At 43.0% G+C, this 19,040-nt stretch overlaps 2 protein-coding genes across 2 annotated transcripts; both read left to right on the forward strand.

Annotated features, from left to right (window-relative positions):
• Nucleotides 1-1,748: 1,748 nt before the first annotated feature.
• Mmp27 (matrix metallopeptidase 27) lies at nucleotides 1,749-12,407 on the forward strand. The gene is made up of 10 exons (XM_052726760.1): nucleotides 1,749-1,874; nucleotides 2,709-2,947; nucleotides 4,627-4,775; nucleotides 4,854-4,985; nucleotides 7,450-7,611; nucleotides 7,790-7,913; nucleotides 8,603-8,733; nucleotides 9,763-9,922; nucleotides 10,729-10,832; nucleotides 12,172-12,407. The coding sequence occupies exons 1-10, from the start codon at nucleotides 1,773-1,775 to the stop codon at nucleotides 12,405-12,407; spliced, it is 1,539 nt and encodes a 512-aa protein (XP_052582720.1). The 5' UTR covers nucleotides 1,749-1,772.
• Nucleotides 12,408-16,704: 4,297 nt separating this feature from the next.
• LOC128102874 (cell division control protein 42 homolog) lies at nucleotides 16,705-17,599 on the forward strand. Its single transcript, XM_052726771.1, has one exon. It carries the CDS (start codon nucleotides 16,778-16,780, stop codon nucleotides 17,351-17,353), a length of 576 nt encoding a protein of 191 aa, XP_052582731.1. The 5' UTR covers nucleotides 16,705-16,777; the 3' UTR covers nucleotides 17,354-17,599.
• The last annotated feature ends 1,441 nt before the right edge of the window (nucleotides 17,600-19,040 follow it).

A 19,040-nucleotide genomic window follows, 5' to 3' on the forward strand; every position in this document is an offset into this window, starting at 1 on the left:
CATTTTCTAGCTGTCACATTTGTGTGAGCACAAGAGATGAAAGAAGCTGAGCTTAGACTTTACATTATGAGATTCCTCTGCATTTATTTTGTGTTTATTTAAAAGCAACCCCTAAGTGAAGACCTTGGTGCAGTTATTCCAGGAGTAAGAGGAGACAGCCTGTGCAGTGAGGTGTGAAAGTAGGAGATGCCAGTACAGTACAGGTCACGAAGATTTCTTCTGTGAGCGTCCGGCCCTTGCTTCCACCAGGACCTCCTGAGAATCCCACAGAATACTGGAGGCAGGAGAAGTCTTTGCCATTTCCAGCCCCGATGTGGAGAGGATTGTTTCTGGGGGTGTTTAATTCCTACACTTCTGAGCTGTATTTCAAACTGATCTGGCAAGTCCATGTCATCCCAAGGGCAGAAAGACATAGTTTGTCACAAGAGGGTGAGTTGCACAAATCAGAGGTGTGCTGGGGGAGGTGATGCAGGGAGAGTATCAAAGATGCCTTCTGCGGGTTTCTGTTGGGAGACAGCAATGGCCGGAAACTCGGGAAAAAAGCAGCAGTCTGAGGAAAGCAGATCTACAGGTGGCTGCCCGACGTTCTCCACTTCCTTTGCAACCCAGCTTCCGTGTTCCCATTGCACACACCCTGGACTTTGTAGCCTTCCCTGCAGGTAGGTGTGGCGTGACCCAAATTCCCACTCAAAATGTGCAGGCTAAACATTGCGTGGCGTTTCTCAAAGGATGTTAAGAATTGCCTTTCTTCCATCCTCATGTGCTACCTGCAGGCACAGTGGCTCGATCTTGAGAAACCTAGACCCTGGTGGCATAGAGTCATCCTAGAAGCCACAGACTATCAAACCTAGTCTGTTCTTACACTAGGAAAACATAAATTTTAGTATTATTAACCATCTGCTACTGTGAATTTTTCTGTTGTATTCAATTACATCTGACTGACTAATCCATGGAAGGCCTGAGACACAGCCACCTCCTGCAAAGAAGGTTCCCAAGTCCCCAGTCCACCCTCAGATATAAGAGCTTCCAGGGACCTTTCTTTCCCCAGAGTCCAAACAGATTGCACATCACAGAGTCACCAAACATTTGAAGAAAGTTTGCAATGTGAAAAACAGAGACCAAACAAAAAAGTCTGAGAAATCAGAAACAATCCTCATTTTTTAAAAAAGTGAAAATAATGTTTAACATTGTCAACATAGAAAAGACATACCATAAAAAAATTCAAATACAAAATTATAGTACATAATAATAAACAAACAGTTACTTAGATTACTACATAGTACTCCTTACAATTACAGACTTAGAGCCAGGGAGATGCTCAGTGGGTAGAGCGTTTGCTGTACAAGCAGAAGAGCTGAGCTGGGATCTCCAGAACTCAGGGAGAAGCCAGGCACCATAGCATGATGCTGTATTTTACTTAAACTAACTCCTGACTCAATTGTCTTTTCACATCACATACCAAGAATGCTAGCATTTCCTGGCAGAAAATTATTTCAAAAGTCATGTTGAAAACTGCCAATTTTGAGAAGAGAAAGCTAACTTGAGGCCTTATTATGTAATATACTCAATTCAAAAGTGAGCAATATACTGGATAAACAATCACAGATTTTGATTGCGAAATTTCATTCTGTCTAGGGCGGGGGGAGTCATGGGACACTTCGTGGCAAGTGTCCTTTGCTGTTATTAATTAAAGGAACACTTGGTGCCACGTCTCACTGTGAACTTTCTAAACCCCATGCACACAGGAGTAAGCTTTAGCTGAAGAGGCAGGAATGAAGTGCCTTCTGCAGCTGCTGTTTAATTTCGTAACACTTTCTTCTGCATTTCCACCAGACCGGAAGGACAGAAATGGGGGGAATGATCCACTGGCCCAGGTAGGATCTCAATGCATGCTATTAACAACTGGCAATGAAGTGTGCCTTGTACAGCTTCTCCCGGGACCTTCCAAGATAGCAAATTTCTGCAGAGTCCCAGAGGTCCTCAGAAGAATGAGGTCCCATTCATGTGTCTAACTCTAAAGAGGTGAAGGGAAGGGGCAGTGGAGAGGAGACTGGATTTCCTAACCTTTTACACAGTGGTCACTAAGGGACCAACATGAGAGAAGAAAGAAACAGCTAACAAGGATGAACAAGGATAGAAATCTGTATAAATATGTTTCAAGACAACCACCCACAGAAATCCACAATCTAGAACCCCTCAGGCACATATACTTTATGTGTTTGCGTATGTATGTATACACAGAGAGATACACAAATGTATACTTGCATGTATAGATGTGTATGTATGCATGTTTATAGATATGGAAAGTATGGGCTTTAGCAATTCCTTCTGAAAGTCAGTTAATTTATCATATTTTGATTAAATCATGTAAGTTTGGAAAATAGGTGATCACCCCTGATATCTCCTGAAGTTTACAAGATAAAAGGAACAGCAAGGACGCATCAGGTGTGTCCGCGACGGTCGTGGAGGATGCGTGCTGCACGGACCATATGGTTTGACTAACTCTAGTCCCTCGTAAATCACTGATTCCTGGAGCTGGAAGACAACAGTGACTCCTCCTTTCCCTTCGCCTCCTGCCCTGCTCTTCCCCTTGTTGTGTATTTCCTTTTTATCCTTCCCGCTGCCAAAGGAGACCTCAGGCCACTTTGTTTCATTTGAGGAAAATGTTTACCTCCTGCAGCCTCTGTCCTCTCTCTGTCTTTTGTCAGGCGTATCTCAACCAGTTCTACTCGCTTGAAATAGAAGGGAGTCATCTTGTCCAAAGCAAGAACAGGAGTCTCCTGGACAACAAACTTCGGGAAATGCAGGCATTTTTTGGGTTGACAGTGACTGGAAAGCTGGACTCAGACACCCTTGAGATCATGAAGGTGCCCAGGTGTGGGGTGCCCGATGTGGGGCAGTATGGCTACACCCTTCCTGGGTGGAGAAAACACAACCTTACATACAGGTAATGTTTCTACCAACTTTCATGAACTAACCCAGACAGTTAATCTCCAAGAAGCAACCATAATATGGCTTATCTGACCCCAGCAAACACACTGCACTTGATGGGTTCCACGGATCCTGTCTCCACTTTAGACCTGTGCTGTGGCAGTGTGGCTACTGCAGCCCTAACCACAGAGGAACTAAATCCAAGGGCTGTTGCCTGTAGCCAGTGTTGCAGAGGACACCAGCTTGGGCAGCTAGGTTCTAATCTCTACCTGTCCTCCCCAGTGTGAGCTCAAGACAGGAAGCACTGCTGTCTGCTCCAATGAGATGGAGGCGTGATGAGGTGTACGGGAAGACGAGGAGGCTGCGTGTGTGTACACATGTGCGTGCACATGTGGTGTGTGTGTGTGTGTGTGTGTGTGTGTGTGTGTGTGTGTGTGTGTGTGTTTTACAGCTGTCAAATCTCAAATCTTGGGTGGTTCCCAGTATAAAGAGTCATTTGCCCTCAGCTATCTAAGGATAAGGGGCTACAAGAGATTGAATGAAAAAAGAAAGTTAGCTATGGGGCTAGAGAAATGACTAATCAGTTACTATGAGAAATCCACAGTCTGCTTAAATGTTAAAGGAGTTTATTAGGGAAGACCACACAGAGCAGGAGCTTTATCGCAGGTCCTGGAAGTCCCACGCTCTTCTGCCGCCTGAGTCCGTCTCAGCATCCAAGCCCACAAGGCAGAGAAGGTGGGCATAAGTGTGCCTCAGGTCTTAAGGGCAGCCCCAAGCCAGGCCCCGGGGCAAGTACTTCAAGGTCATAGGTAGGTAGCACAGTTACCTGCTACATCTCTAGGGGCAATGTTTCCAGGTCACAGGTAGAATCTACTACAATCAATTAAGAGCTTTTACGCTCTAGCTGAAGACCCAGGTTTGACTCCCAGTATCCACATGACAGCTCACAACTGTATGTGACTCCAGTTCAAAGGGATCCGATGCCCTCTTCTGATTTCTGCAGGCCTTTGCACACACACACACACACACACACACACACACACACACACACACCCCTCACATGCATACAAATAAATAAATAAATAAATAAATAGATAAAGAAATAATGAATAGAAGATGAAGAAGAAGAAAGCTAACCAAACATGAGCTCGGGAGTGAGACAACAAGCACTGCTCTTCATGGTGCTTTGGGTTTCTGTCTGAGTCCCTCAGTAATGAACTATGACCTGGAAGTGTAAGCCAAACAAACCCTTTCCTCCTGTAAGCTGTATTTGGTCAAAGTGTTTTATTATAGCAAGAGAAACTTTGAGTTAGGTTATGTAAAACTACTTCATTTAAATAAAGTGACAGCAAATGTTAGTAACAAAACAATGATGTAAGTTACTATATCCTGTGACTAGTGAACTGCAAGTGATAGATGATAGATAGATAGATAGATAGATAGATAGATAGATAGATAGATAGATAGATAGATGATAGATAGATGATAGATAGATAGCTGATAGATAGATAGATAGATAGATAGATAGATAGATAGATAGATAGATAGATAGATAGATAGATGATAGATAGATAGATGATAGATAGATAGATAGATATAGATCACAGATAGATCACTTGATATGTAGATATATAGATGATAGATCACTTGAGATTATACATATCTGCAGTTGCTGTAATTTTGCCTATTTTTCAGAATAATGAACTACACTCCCGATATGACACGAGCTGATGTGGATGAGGCTATTCAGAAAGCTCTAGATGTTTGGAGCAAGGTCACTCCACTGATGTTCACCAAGATTTCCAAGGGGGTTGCAGACATCATGATAGCCTTTAGGACTGGAGGTAAGGCTTGCAATGGAGGGGGTGTGGCGATTCTGAAGATCTCAGGAAGCTGACCTTTCTCCCCATTAACTATCTCAGTCCATGGCTGGTGTCCTCGTTATTTTGATGGTCCCTTGGGAGTCCTTGGCCATGCCTTTCCTCCTGGTCTGGGTCTAGGTGGTGACACTCACTTTGACGAAGATGAAAACTGGACAGCCAAGGATGGGGATGGTGAGTTTAATTTTCATTATGAGAAAATTGATTTAATCTAAAGAATCTCTGTACAGTTAGCTGCCTCTTGAATCCAAATCTAACGTCTCTCATAATTTCCTATATTCTCAGATTACATTAGTAAAGTGATTAACAACCATTAACAGTAGTTGTGCTCTTGTAGTAGTCTTGTCCAAACAGAGCTCTCACAGAGTTACTAGACCTGGTGTGAGAACAGCATACACAGTTTACCCATGCACTCGTTAACATAACACCGTGAATGTCCAGAGTGCCTGCCACTCCACTGGGTACACAAAGCTATGCAAGGTGTGTTGTACGAACCCCAGAGGTGTGTTACAAAGTTTCAGCCTTGCAGCTATTCCTGCTCCTTTGTGATGTATAAAGCTTTACTCTCCACCCCCCACTAGCCACCAGGCTGCACACTGAACCAGTGGCTGTAGTCACCTGTAGCTTGAAGACAGCAACGAAACTTAAGAGGGCTGGTGCTTTAAGCCAGAGGCTAAAGAACACTTTGTGGGTATATGGCCCCCAAAGAATCAATTTGAAAGTGTAGTCCTTCTCTGCTAACGTCCTCCCCCATCTGGAAAAGCAGTAAACCCTAGTTCTTGCATTTGATGCATTCCTTTAAGGCACGTAAGTTGATTTTATTTCTTTGATGGGCCTCACTAGCACCAGACATTTCTTGTTTTGTGTGTGTGAGTATTTTGCTTACACATATGCTTATGTACCACATGTGTGCATGATTCTTTCAAAGGACATCAGATCACCTGGAACAGGAGTTTGTGGGTTCTAGGAATTGAACCCAGGTCCTCTGGAAGAGCAACCAGTGCTCTTAACTGCCAACCAATCTCTCCAGCCACAGTGTACTGTCATTTTTTTTTAAACAAAACACCCAAACTTCACTGTGGCAATACTATGTTTATTAAGCGAAGGAGTAGGCTCAGTAGAACTTCCAGCTGTCACCATCCTTTTATCCCTATCAGTGACTCAACAATTTAGGGTCTGGGGTCTGGCCTCCAAGGTCCCAGGGAAGTAAGAGGCATGGCCTTCCTGATGGGCAGCACACATGACTGCAGATCATCCCTGACACTGTGAGTCCAAACTTTGCTTGTGTCAGTTTTGTTTTCTATAAACAAACCTGACTGCTCTCTCCACTGGACACATGAAGCTAGTTCCTCCCAGTGCTGCTGAGACAGGTCGAGAGGGCAGCACTAGCTGAGCCGCAGGCAACAGGAGAAGTATTGGGTGAGTTATGGCCACTGCCACATGAGTTAGCATCACAGACAAGGGGACAGAGGAGGAACATCAGACTCAACACTGAGAGCTGGAGTGAACGTGTCTGCCGTGTTTTCTACAAGGAACAACCACTGCTTCTTTGGTGTTCATCTTGGTCTGAAGCCAGCACACATGTGTTCAATCAGTTATAAGAAATGGCCGAAGCATTTGACGGACTCAGGATTGGCAAGCTTTCTCCAGGAGGCTTCACTCGCCAGAGGCAGAGGTGGAAGACTTCACCATCTGACTATCCTTAACCAGTAATTAGTGTTAATGGCTATGTTGCACATTGCTTCAAGCCCTCTGCCGAAGAGGACATGTGGGGTGACCTATTAAAAAGGCCAGAGTTGTGGTCCAAGTTTAGAAAGGCTGGCTTTTCCAAGAAAGGGGATGAATATAACCCTCAGCTGAGCTCTGCATGGGCGGCAGCTCAGATGGCATTGTCGTGGCCGGTTGTACTGCAGTCTTTTGGAGCAGAAAAGAGTGGAGTGAGTATGTGTTAATGGAGCAGAAGAAGTGAACGCACAGGGCTGGGGATGTGGCTCTGCTGCAAGAGTTTTTCCTAGGTGTGCAGAAGACTCTGAGTTCAACCCCCAGCACTGAATAAACTCGATGTGGTAGTGCATGTCTGTAATCCTGCCACCTAGGAGGTACTGGCTGGAGGGTCAGGAGTTGAAGATCATCCTCAGCTATACAGTGAGTTCAAGGCCAGCCAGGCATACATGAGACTCCATCTCAAAAAAAAAAAAAAAAAAGAACTTAGTAGAGATGAGAAATGCAAGAGAGACTGGGAATAAGGCCAGAGAGCTGTGCAAAGGTGTGTGTGGTTGGAAAAAGGCAAGGGCTAGATTGTTGGGGGCTTTCTCAGTCAGTTGGCGGAGGACCACAGAGCATAGGATGATCCTATAAAGTCAAAGCTGGTTGCTCCATTTCTTAAAATAATACTATCCACTTCTTTTCTTTTCTTTTCTTTTGTTTCTGAGACAGGGTCTCACCATGTAAACTTAGCTGGCCTTGAACTCAAAGAGATCTGCCTGCCTCTGCCTCCTGGATCCTGGAAATAAAAGTGTATACTACACTGCCTGCTAAGTAATACTATCCATTTCTGAGTAAGTAGTCTCAAGCCATCTGCCTACTGAGTTAGATTTCTTCATGAATTCACACAGACATGTTCTCTGTTTTTGTCAAGGATTCAACTTGTTTCTCGTGGCTGCTCATGAATTTGGCCACTCCCTGGGTCTCTCTCACTCCAATGATCAAACAGCTTTGATGTTCCCCAATTATGTCTCCCTGGATCCTAGCAAATACCCACTTTCTCAGGATGATATTGACGGAATCCAGTCTATCTATGGTGAGCAGAATTGTGCAACTGAATGTATGGTAACTAAACAGAAAAGCTTTTCGGAGAGGAAATTGAGATGCTTCCTGAAATATTATCATGAAGTAAATACCTGCTTAGGTAAGATCCTGGTGTGGACACAGTTCCTGTGCCTTCTGAACCCACCATAGTCTTTCTCTTATCCCTGAAGGAAGTCCACCCAAGGCACCCACCAAGCCAAAGGGAGCCCCTGAGCCCCACGCCTGTACAGACCCTGGCCTGCCTATGGATGCTATCACCACCTTCCGCAGGGAAGCCATGTTCTTTAAAGGCAGGTAAACCTATTCCCTTGATACCCCACCTTCCTATGAAGACTTTTCAAAGGAACTGAGGGTAAACCAGAAGTTCTGGTCACTGTAAGAACATGTGTGCTTCACATGTTTTTACAATGCACGTACCATTTAAATGTGTTATTATATGCACATGTCACATACTTGTTTGGTAAATTAATCTGAAATATTTAAAGCAAATTAACTTACTAAAGATTATAATATAAAGTCTATGTTCAATGACTTCTTGGCCAAAATGAACATTAATCTAAAGAGTGTCTCAAAGACAATGGACATCTGACTTCAAGAGCCTGTTGTCAAACTTTGGGGAACTTTGCATATCAGTTCACATCTGCTTGAAACTGGATATGTTGGGAGTACTTAGACCCTGGCAATCTGCATCTACTAACATTAATGTCTTCCACCCACCTGGAGAGTCAGCTGCTGATATTTCCTCAGCAAGAGATATTTCCTCAATAAATGAAGTGGAGGATGATTGAAGAAGACACCAAGAGGCAACCTGCAGCCTCCACACACAGGCACACACACGTGTATTCACATGTGTGCCCCACATATATAAGATGCATATACACATGCATGCAGACCACACATATATATATACACGTGCCACAAAAAAGACAAACTGAAGACTGCAACCTGTTCAATATCCATGAAGTGTTTTGTGTTTCACCCAGGCACTTATGGAGGACCTACTTCGATATCGCTGATGTTGAATTTATATTCATTGCTTCCTTCTGGCCGTCTCTGCCAGCTGACCTTCAAGCTGCCTATGAAAGCCCCAGAGATCAGATCCTTGTTTTCAAAGGTAAACGTGCCTGGCTCTCCCTCCTCTCTCCTAACTAGGACAGTTCAGTCAAATACAATCTTAGTCATGAGTTGAATGATAGAGCTTCTCCCCTAATTTACATTCCTGTTGTAAGTAACAATGAGCTAGGTTTCTCTCTATGGCTGTGATGATCTCCATCACCCCAAATTCACTAGAAGAAATATATATGATTAAAAACTACAAAAGTCAAGAGCAGGTCAGCAGTTAAGAGTGCCGGCCGCTCTTCCAGAGGTCCTGGGCTTGATTTCCAGTATCGACACGGCAGCTCATAGCAGTCCTAGGGGAGCCAGTGAGCTATTTTGGCCTCCATGGGTGTGGTGGTTTGAAAGAAAATGGCCCCCAGAGGGAGTAGCACTATTGAGAGGTGTGACTTTATTGTACGTGTGGTTTTGTTGGAGAAAGTGTGTCACTGTGGGGGTGGGCCTTGAGGTCTCTTTTGCTCAAGCTACTCTCAGTGTGGCAGACAGTTCATGTCCTGTTGCCTGCGGATCAAGATGTAGAGCTCTCAGCCCCTTCTCCAACACAGTGTCTGGCTGCAGGCCACCATGTCTCACCATGATGATAATGGACTAAATCTCTGAAACTGTAAACCACCCAATTAAATGTTTTCCTTATAAGAGTTGCCATGGTCGTGGTGTCTCTTCACAGCAATAGAAGCCGTAACTAAGACAATGGGCACCAGGCACACACACTGTATCGAGACACATGCAGACAAAACACCCCATACAGAAAAATAAATATTTTTTAAAAACCACTGAAGTCCATTCTTTTACTTCCAAGTAAAGAAGACAGTTTACCTCACTTCTATGTTCCCTTGTATAGGATTGTCATATTTAGCAAATAAAAATAAATAGAACAGGAAAAAAGGAAGAACAGTAGAGGCAAGAGCTACCTGGGCTTGGAGCTGAGGAACTGGGTACCCAGTTTTCCTCAGACTTCCCAAGTCATCTCTTTCTCCCTGTGAGACACAGAGCAGAAGACATCTGAAGATACCCCTTCTCTGTCTAGATGAGAATTTCTGGGTGATAAGGGGGTATGCCGTCTTGCCTGATTACCCCAAATCCATCCACACACTCGGGTTTCCAAGACGTGTGAAGAAAATAGATGCAGCTGTCTGTGACCACACCACGAGGAAAACCTTCTTTTTTGTGGGCATCTGGTGCTGGAGGTAACTCTGACAATTAACCCTTTTTATAGGATTAGTAAGGAAGCCATCTGCCACGGCGTCATCCCAACACAGACAAAAGCAAAATGAACCTGTAGTCTCCCGGTGGATTGTGTTGAGGGCAATCTCAGGTGTATGGCATTTATGAACCTAAGATGTTTGGATGATAATCTCTGTCCAATTTAAATAAAAATAAAAAATATAAATCTCTCCATGCCAAGCAAATCCTCAGTGGCAGAAGCATAGACAGTCAGAATCTAGAAGAAGTACAAAGTGAGCCTTCACTTGCTTTAACAGTTCCTCGGGGAGAGCTGCTCTGACAGGTGGCATAGTCCTCTCCCTAGACTACCTTGTTGGTGGTGATGGTGGTGGCTGCTTACCAGCCTTGTCCACAAGCTGTATTTCAGCTCACTAGTGTTGTTGTCACTGTTTTTAAGAGATGGTAAGTGGAGGCTGGGAAGATGACTCAGTCTACAAAGCACTTACCTCACAATGTGAGAACCTAAGTTCAATCCCAGAATTTACGTCAAAAGTTGGGTACAGTAGCGTATGTGCAAACACACTTGCAATCATGTGTGCGCGCGCGCGCACGCACGCACACACACACACACACACACACACACACACACACACACACACACACATGATCCAATCAAATACAATCTTTGACATATTTTTAATCATTGGTCCTATTAGATGATTCCCTCAGCTAGGCCTTCTCAGTTCCCATAACCCTTCTTGACTCTAAAGTGGGCAGTAGAATAAGTAAGCTCACCAAACAGACATCAAGCAGAGCTCTCTTTATGCAGGTATGATGAGACAGCACAGGCCATGGACAAGGGGTTCCCACAGAGGATCGTGAAGCACTTCCCAGGAATTGGTCTCCGTGTGGACGCTGTCTTCCAGCACAAAGGTGAGTGTCAACGCTTCTACTGTGTGGATGCTTGGGAGACTATGAAAGAAGAAAGCAACAAACATTTTATTTTAGTATAATTTTACCATTCTCAAGTGCATACACCAGTGCATACACCCTGTAGACACCATCCAACTGAACCAGGAGGTGCTGAACTGCACTCTGAGATGCTACTTCACATTTATGTAAAGAGAACCAAAATTAATCTTAGTCCCCATTGACCTAAGATACTCCCTAAAAGAGTCCCTACTGTGTGAAAGATGACTAAACCCACAAGGTGAACAATGATTCTCAAACATATGTATACATGATATACACATACATAGTTTAAGATATAGAGGTTGGAATTCATGTATGAGAAAACTATATGTTTCAGTTATCTGAGGCAGTAGGATTATGAGTGAGACCCAGAAGATTTTAAAAGACTATTTAGCAATTGGTTTTGTTAGTTGTTTGTTTGTTTGTTTGTTTGGGTGGGTGGGTGGGTGGGTTGGTGGTTTGTTAGTTGGTTGGTTGTTTGATTTGTTGTTTGTTTGTTTGGTTGGTTGGTTGGGGTTTTGTTGAGCTTGCACTCCTTCACTGTACTGGAGATTGAACTGAGAGCCCCATTTATACCAGGTAAATGCTCTGCCACTGAGCTACATACTCAGCCCAGAATCTTAGAAAACTTAGTGCACAAAGTCCACATACTGGATTTTCAAAGACAATAGCTTGGGCTATGAAATAACTTAGAGTTTGAGGGAAAAAATTGTTTGAGGACAAATGAGATGGTTCAGTGGGTAGAGGTGCTAACAGTACCTGACTGATAACCCACATGTAATGGCTGGGTCTCATGTAAAGGAGGATGGAGAAACTCCATCCACAAAGTTGTCCTCTAACCTCCACACATATGCTATGGAATGCACATGTACTCACACACACTTATAATGCTAACAATAATATTTTAAAAACATTTGATGCCTCAATTGATTATCTCCATGATATCTAACCAGAACCTCAAAGCCTGAAATAGATCAAAAGTGTTGCAGATCTATAGGAATGAGGGTAGAGAGTTGAAGGAAAAACTCAGAGGGGCCTTCTTCTCCCCTCAGTGAGATGCTTTGTTAAAATGTAGCTTGACACCTGCAGTCTGGCTACTACACTCAGAAATCCTTTGAAACTTGTGGTAGGCTTTCTTCTTGGTGATTTGCATGGAGTGGGGTGAAAGCAAAATACATCTCTATAATTCCACAGTGACTTTTTTCCTTTACAATGCTATTGGATTCTACATTTATGAAATTAAAATACAGAGGAGCAATTTGACTATGCAAGATAACTAACCATGCCTCTCTTCTTCTAGGCTTCTTCTATTTCTTCCGTGGATCAAGGCAATTTGAGTATGATATTAAGACAAAGAATGTCACCCGAGTGATGAGAACCAATACTTGGTTCCGGTGTAAAGAACCATTGAACTCATCATTCAATGTTGACATCAAAGAAAAAGCACACTCAATCGGAACAGTGATATTGCATCATAAAAGTATAAGCTTGTTCATTTTCAGTATTGTTCATGTGCTGACAAAAACATACAGTTAATAATAAATGCCACAAAGAAATCTTTTAACCTGAACTCTGCCTCAAAAAGACTCAAGAGTGGAAAAGATGATTCAATGGTTAAGAGCATGTGCTGCTCTTTCAGAGGATCCAGGTCTGATTCTCAGCATCCACATGGCAGTCCACAACTGTGTGACTCCAGGCCCGTGGGAATCTCTTACCCTCTCTGGCCTCTGAGGGCACTGCACACACATGGTGCACAGATATCCATTCAGACAAAACACCTATACACGTGAAATACAAAGAAAAAAGTAAGAAAATTGAACCACTTCTTTAACTGCAAGTTGTTAATCCTATTAAACAGCAAGTTGTTAATCCTATTAAACAGCTGGGTAAAGACTCAGTAACCAGTTGGAGCATCTGGTTCTTCTGGCAGAGTAGTTTTAAATATGAACAAAATATCTGACTTATTTTAAGCATACTTCAAGCTTTACAGACTTGGAAAAGTAAAACATGTCTTAAAACTAACACTAAAGATGATTCTTAACCCAGTCTTTAGCATTCCGTTTTGTTTAGTCCTCAGGGGCCCAGCTCAAAAGTCCAGTAAACTGCATCGCTCATCTCTAGCAGCGCTCTGAACCACCCAGCAAATAAGCCATTTTTACCTCTCAGAAGTAGGGTGAGTGCCTGGGTAAGATGAAGGGCATGTTACACTTGAGGCAAGTCCTTGACAATTAAGGAACTAGATAGAGTAGGAAAGAAATGCCCCCCCCCCCCCCGACTTCCACACACTGCTTGATGCATTTAACCATTCCTTACATACTACGAAATGGAGCTCTGTGCACATTAATCTCATGTATAGAAAATGTAGATCATCCCTGTGTCCCACATGTAGGCATCTCCTGAACCTGCAGACAAAAAGCTCTCCTCTTGCTTCCACCAAGCATTTGCTGAGTTAGTAGACTCTACCATTGGGCTTTATTTTTATGTCCTTGATGTAAGATATTTAGCAAAGTTCTTTATAAATTTTCTCATCCAGAAGTTGGAAGATTATCAGTTGAAGTTGATTCTGATAGGCTGATATATGGAGAACATATCTGTGAGAGTTACATTTTAAGTTTTAATTACTAAGTATGCCTATGAATCCATGAAATAAAAATGCCTCTGATCTGTAAGCCCCTTGCCCAAGGGCAGATAGTTCTTGAAATGCTGGAGGCTGTTGTTTATGGGAGATGACAGGACACATGTTTTTCACTCCCCTAAACAGGTTTGTTTGACCCATCTGCACGGGATGTGTTTGATCTCTTGTGGGTAGGAGGGACGTAGGCAGGAAATACACTAGGATGTATGCTTGCCCCTGACTGGACCTGATGGGAAATGCAATGAATTGTGGGTTTTCCTTCTTAAGCCCTTGCCATACTTGATTCTGGGCCATTTCCCAGGAACCTGGGTATGGACCTGGCCAGAGCCCATCCACCGGGCCAGTATTTAATTCAAACTTGCTTCAAATTTGGCTTTAAACTGTGGTAGTGGTCTTCTTCTCGATCAGTGGGATTAACAGTATCAAATGAGAAAAAATAAGTACAGAGAGTCTCGCACTTTCTTTGTCCTGTGTGGTTTCCTCGAGGGCCCGCAACCAGGTATGGAAAGAAACCATCTTTGAAGCAAGCATGAAGAAGGCTGTGTTGACAGCTTTCTCTGCAGATCTGAGCAAGTGAAACAATAAAAACATTAAATATATGTTTGAATTTCCTCTTGCCTGAGAAAAAAAGAGAAATTTATCATAAGCTTTTCACTGTTCATGAGTAGACTCTTCAGACATTGGCTGTGGACAGAAAAGGCTGGGGAATTGCTAAAAAACTATCGTTACCATGCTGGTCAAAACATCTTAAACTTTAATTCTTTATTTACTTATTAAACATTAATCTATCCGAAGTCACAGAGAAATAAGAATGCACTTGCTACTGACCTAAATCACTTTGAATCTGATCTAAAAAGGATGAGAAAGAAAGACAGGGAGGGAGGAAGGGAGGGAGGAAGGAAGGCCCCAAACAAGATACAACAATGTACTTTAGTGCTCCTTTAGGACGGTTTCCAGAGCAGAAAAGTCTTCCCTCCAACCCTGTTATGGCTTCTGTGGGGGTTCATTGCTTCCTTAACCAGAAATACAGGTTTAATACTAAACTTGAGGTCTGCACATTTGGGGCCCACTTTTTTTTTTCTTTTTTTGCTTACAGAATTAAATTTGATCAGTAAAAGTAGGAAATGCGTTTATTTCCAAGGCTGCCTCGTGTTCTTCGTTTCCTTTTTCATTTTCATGTTTATTTGATCGTGTTTGAACTTGTGCCTGTAGGTACTTAATGGCAGCACGTGAATGCAGTGCCTGCAAGGGCCGGAAGAGGGCGTCGGCTTCTCTGGAACTGGAGTTAAAGATGAATGGGAGCCTCTGTGGGGTTCTAGAAACTGAACCGGGATCTCTGCAAGAGCAGCCAGTGCTCTTAACTGCCGGGCCTCTCTCCAGCCCTGTTTTTGTTTTTCAGTTGAGTCCAGGCGTTCATGTTTTCTGAGTTACTTTTAAAAACTTAGGGGCAGATCTCGTCGCTACAGCAGATCACTTGCAGCAGCCTGCCCTCCCTCACTGACCCCACTCCTTGGGGACTTGACCGGACTTCACAGCAGACCCAGCTGTCCACTTTCCTGGGGACCCTCTCAGCACCTCCCCCTTCTAGCCCATTTCAGCTCCTCTGTGTCAACCGCCAATAGCTAGAAAGACTCTCTACCTGGGATCCCCAGTAGCCACACCAGACAAGGACTCAGGTAGGCGATTCCCACTCTCCTTCCTGTCCTCCAGCACAGTCTCTTCCGTCTCATCCCCGACTCTGCAGCAGACCACCGGCAGGGATCTGTCCTCCCACCCTACCTCCAATCCCTGCGGACTCTGCCAAACCTTGTGGTTGACCCAGCTTTCCTATTTCCTGAGGATCTTCTCAGTCCCCTCTTCAAGCCCATTCCCATTCCTTCCTGTCAGCCCCCAACACCTAGAAATAGTACTGCCCAGAACCCCCAGTGGCCACACCTAACAGTAACTCAGAAGCACTCCCTACCAGACAGCTCACAGCAACCACACTTTCCTAAGAGGCAGAGAGGGCAACAAAAAACCAGAAACACCCAACCAACAAAGGCAAGACCAGGTATCAACATTCAGAATCACAATCACTCTAAACCCAGATGCCTAGACACCAGTGCAAAAACACAATCATCAACACCCAAGACAAAATGTCTCTACTAAAAACCCAGCAAACCCACTACTATAGACCCCAAGAAATACAATATAGTCAAAGCAGAAACAAAATAGCTAACAAAATAGCTGTTCAAAATAGCTAACATGAGTATGTTCAAGGACCTTAAAAAGGTTGTGAATAAATCCTTAATGAAGTCTGTGAAAAGACAAGCATGTAGTGGAATAAAATAATAAAAATGATCAATGACATGAAAGTAGAAATAAATCACTTAAGAAAACCCAAACTGAGACAAAACTGGACATGAAAAATTTGGGGAGTCAAACAAAAACCTGGCTAGTCTCAGAATATAAGACATGGAAGAGAGAATCTCAGGCACTGAAAACAGGATAGAAGAAATGGATAGCTCAGTCAAAGGAAATATTAAATCTGAAAAACAAAACCCAAGCACAAAACATCCAGGTTATCTAGAACACTAACAAAAGACCAAATCTATGAATAGCAATAGAGGAAGGAGAAGAAACTCAGGCACAGAAGATATTTTCAACTACACCATAGAGGAAAATTTCCCTAACTTGAAGTAGGAGATGCCTATCAAGATACAAGAAGCTTACAGAACACCAAATAAACTAGGTCAGAAAAGAAACTATCCTCAGTACATAATAATCAAAGCACTAAATGTACAGAACAAAGAAAGAATATTAAAAGCTGCAAGAGACAAAGACCAAGCAACATATAAAGGTAGACCTGTTAGAGTAACACCTGACTTCTCACTGGAAACTAACAGCCACAAAGACCTGGACAGACGTGCTGCAGACTCTTAAGAGACCACAGATACCAGTCCAGCCTACTATACCCAGCAAAATTTTGAATCACAGTAGATGAAGAAAGAAAAATATTTCAAAACAAAATTAAGTTTAATCAGTATCTATCTACAACTCCAGCTCTGCAGAAGGAGCCAAGAGAAAAACTTCAATCTGATCAGGTTAACCACATCCTAGTAAACAAAAGAAATAAGTTAAATCAAATCAAATGAGAGGCGGGGGAACTCATACCATTACAAGAAAATAAAAGGGGAGGAGGCCCCGCGCAGTGCTGCCAATGCCCCGGTGAAGAAGCTGAGGTCAACATCTAATTTGAAATATTAAAAGGGGATACAAAACTATTTCCGAAATGCAGACAATTAAGTGTGTTGTTGTTGGCGATAGGGCTGTTGGTAAAACATGTCTCCTGATATCCTATACAACAAACAAATTTCCATCAGAATATGTACCAACTGTTTTCGACAACTATGCAGTCACAGTTATGATTGGTAGAGAGCCATGTACTCTTGGACTTTTTGATACTGCAGGGCAGGAGGATTATAACAGACTACGACCACTGAGTTACCCACAAACAGATGTTTTTCTGGTATGTTTTTCAGTGGTTTCTCCATCCTCATTTGAAAATGTGAAAGAAAAGTGGGTGCCTAAGATAACTCACCACTGTCCAAAGACTCCTTTCTTGCTTGTTGGGACCCAAATTGATCTCAGAGATGACCCCTCTACTATAGAGAAACTTGCCAAGAGCAAACAGAAGCCTATCACTGCAGAGACTGCTGAAAAGCTGGCCCGGGATCTGAAGGTGGTCAAATATGTGGAGTGCTCTGCCCTCACACAGAAAGGCCTAAAGAATGTATTTGATGAAGCAATATTGGTTGCCCTGGAGCCTCCAGAACCGAAGAAGAGCCACAGGTATGCGCTGCTATGAACGCCTCTCCAGAGCCCATTCTGCACAGCTGGTGTTGTCCTCATACTAAAAGCGATGTTTAAATCAAACTAAAGATTAAAAATTAAAATTCGTTTCTGCAATAATGACAAACGCCCTGCACCTACCCACATGCACTCATGTGAGACAAGGCCCAATGGTATGCCCCCCTCCCAGTAATAGTTAATTTTGAATAATTGTGTATTGTCTGAAAAGTGATGAGTATTAGTTTTTGTTTCCTTGTTTAAAAAAAAAACCCACCAATGCTTTGTTTTGTTTTGTTTTGTTTTGTTTAAAAGCAAGACAAGCTTGTGATGACTTTGTAACAAACTAATTTGAATTGTCAAAGCTGCTCCCTGGTTCCATTTTGGAGAGTAATCTGGGGCATCTTAGGTCCCCCGAACCCAAGCTCTTCTCTCCTTTTGGGGTGTGTGTTTCTTAGTCTTGTTTTTTAAAATTTGTTAACCAGTGGACAGCCCTTAGGGAGAAGGACAGATTATTTCCACATTCCACTCCCCAGGTGTAGTTTAGCAAATGTGTCCCCACCTGGTGCTCTTAGGAAGGAGTGCAGAAATGCCTCGTTTAATAGCATACTCCTTCTCGGAAGATGCCTTTTCTCTCCACCCTTGAGTGGATCCAGTCTTTGATGGAACTCATGAAGGTGGATGGAAGCTGTCTGGCCCCACTTTCTAGGATGCACTCTGTGTGTGACTGTGACTTTCAAGGGTGTGTGTTTGCCATTTGCTGATTTGGGGAGAAGGATAATTTCTAACTTCTTTCATTGATAAATGAAAAAAAGTATTGCACCTTTTGAAACACACCAAATGGACTGAGTTCCTAATTTTAAAAGAAGTTCTTTTGCCCCTGTCAAAAAAGAAAAAGAAGCCGGGCGGTGGTGGCCCACGCCTTTAATCCCAGCACTCGGGAGGCAGAGCCAGGCGGATCTCTGTGAGTTCGAGGCCAGCCTGGGCTACCAAGTGAGTCCCAGGAAAGGCGCAAAGCTACACAGAGAAACCCTGTCTCGAAAAACCAAAAAAAAAAAAAAAAAAAAAAAAAAAGAAAAAGAAAAAGAAAATAAAAGAAATCAAACACTGCTCATTGATAACTTTCAACATCGATGGTCTCAATTTCCCAATAAAAAGACACACACTAACTGACTGGATTTAAAAACACAATCCATCTTTCTGCTGCATCTAAGAAACACACCTTACCATGGAGGCCAGGCATCATCTCAGGGTAAAAGGATGAAAAACTACCCAAGTAAATGGACCCAAGAAGCAAACTGGTATAGTCATTTTAATATCTGACAAAATAGACTTCAAACCAAACTGATCAGAAGAGATGAGGAAGAATGCTACCTACTCCTCAAAGGAAAAGTCCACCAGGTGCAATTCTATGCTCCAAACACAAGGACACCCACATTCATAAAAGAAACACCGCTACAGTTTAAATCACAGAGTGACCCTCACACACTGACAGTGGGAGGCTTCAGTACCCCACTCTCACCAATGGACAGGTCATCCAGATAAAAACTAAACAGAAAAATGCTGGCGTTAACTGACGTCATAAATAAAATGGATCTAACCGATATTTAGAGTATATCACCCAAACATAAAAGAATACACCCTCTTCTTAGCAGCTCATGGAACCTTATGCAAAATTGACCACATATTTGGACACAAAGCAAGTC

This window comes from Peromyscus californicus, unplaced genomic scaffold (assembly GCF_007827085.1).
Source record: "Peromyscus californicus insignis strain IS unplaced genomic scaffold, ASM782708v3 Scaffold_11__1_contigs__length_118956290, whole genome shotgun sequence".
Lineage (NCBI taxonomy): Eukaryota > Metazoa > Chordata > Mammalia > Rodentia > Cricetidae > Peromyscus > Peromyscus californicus.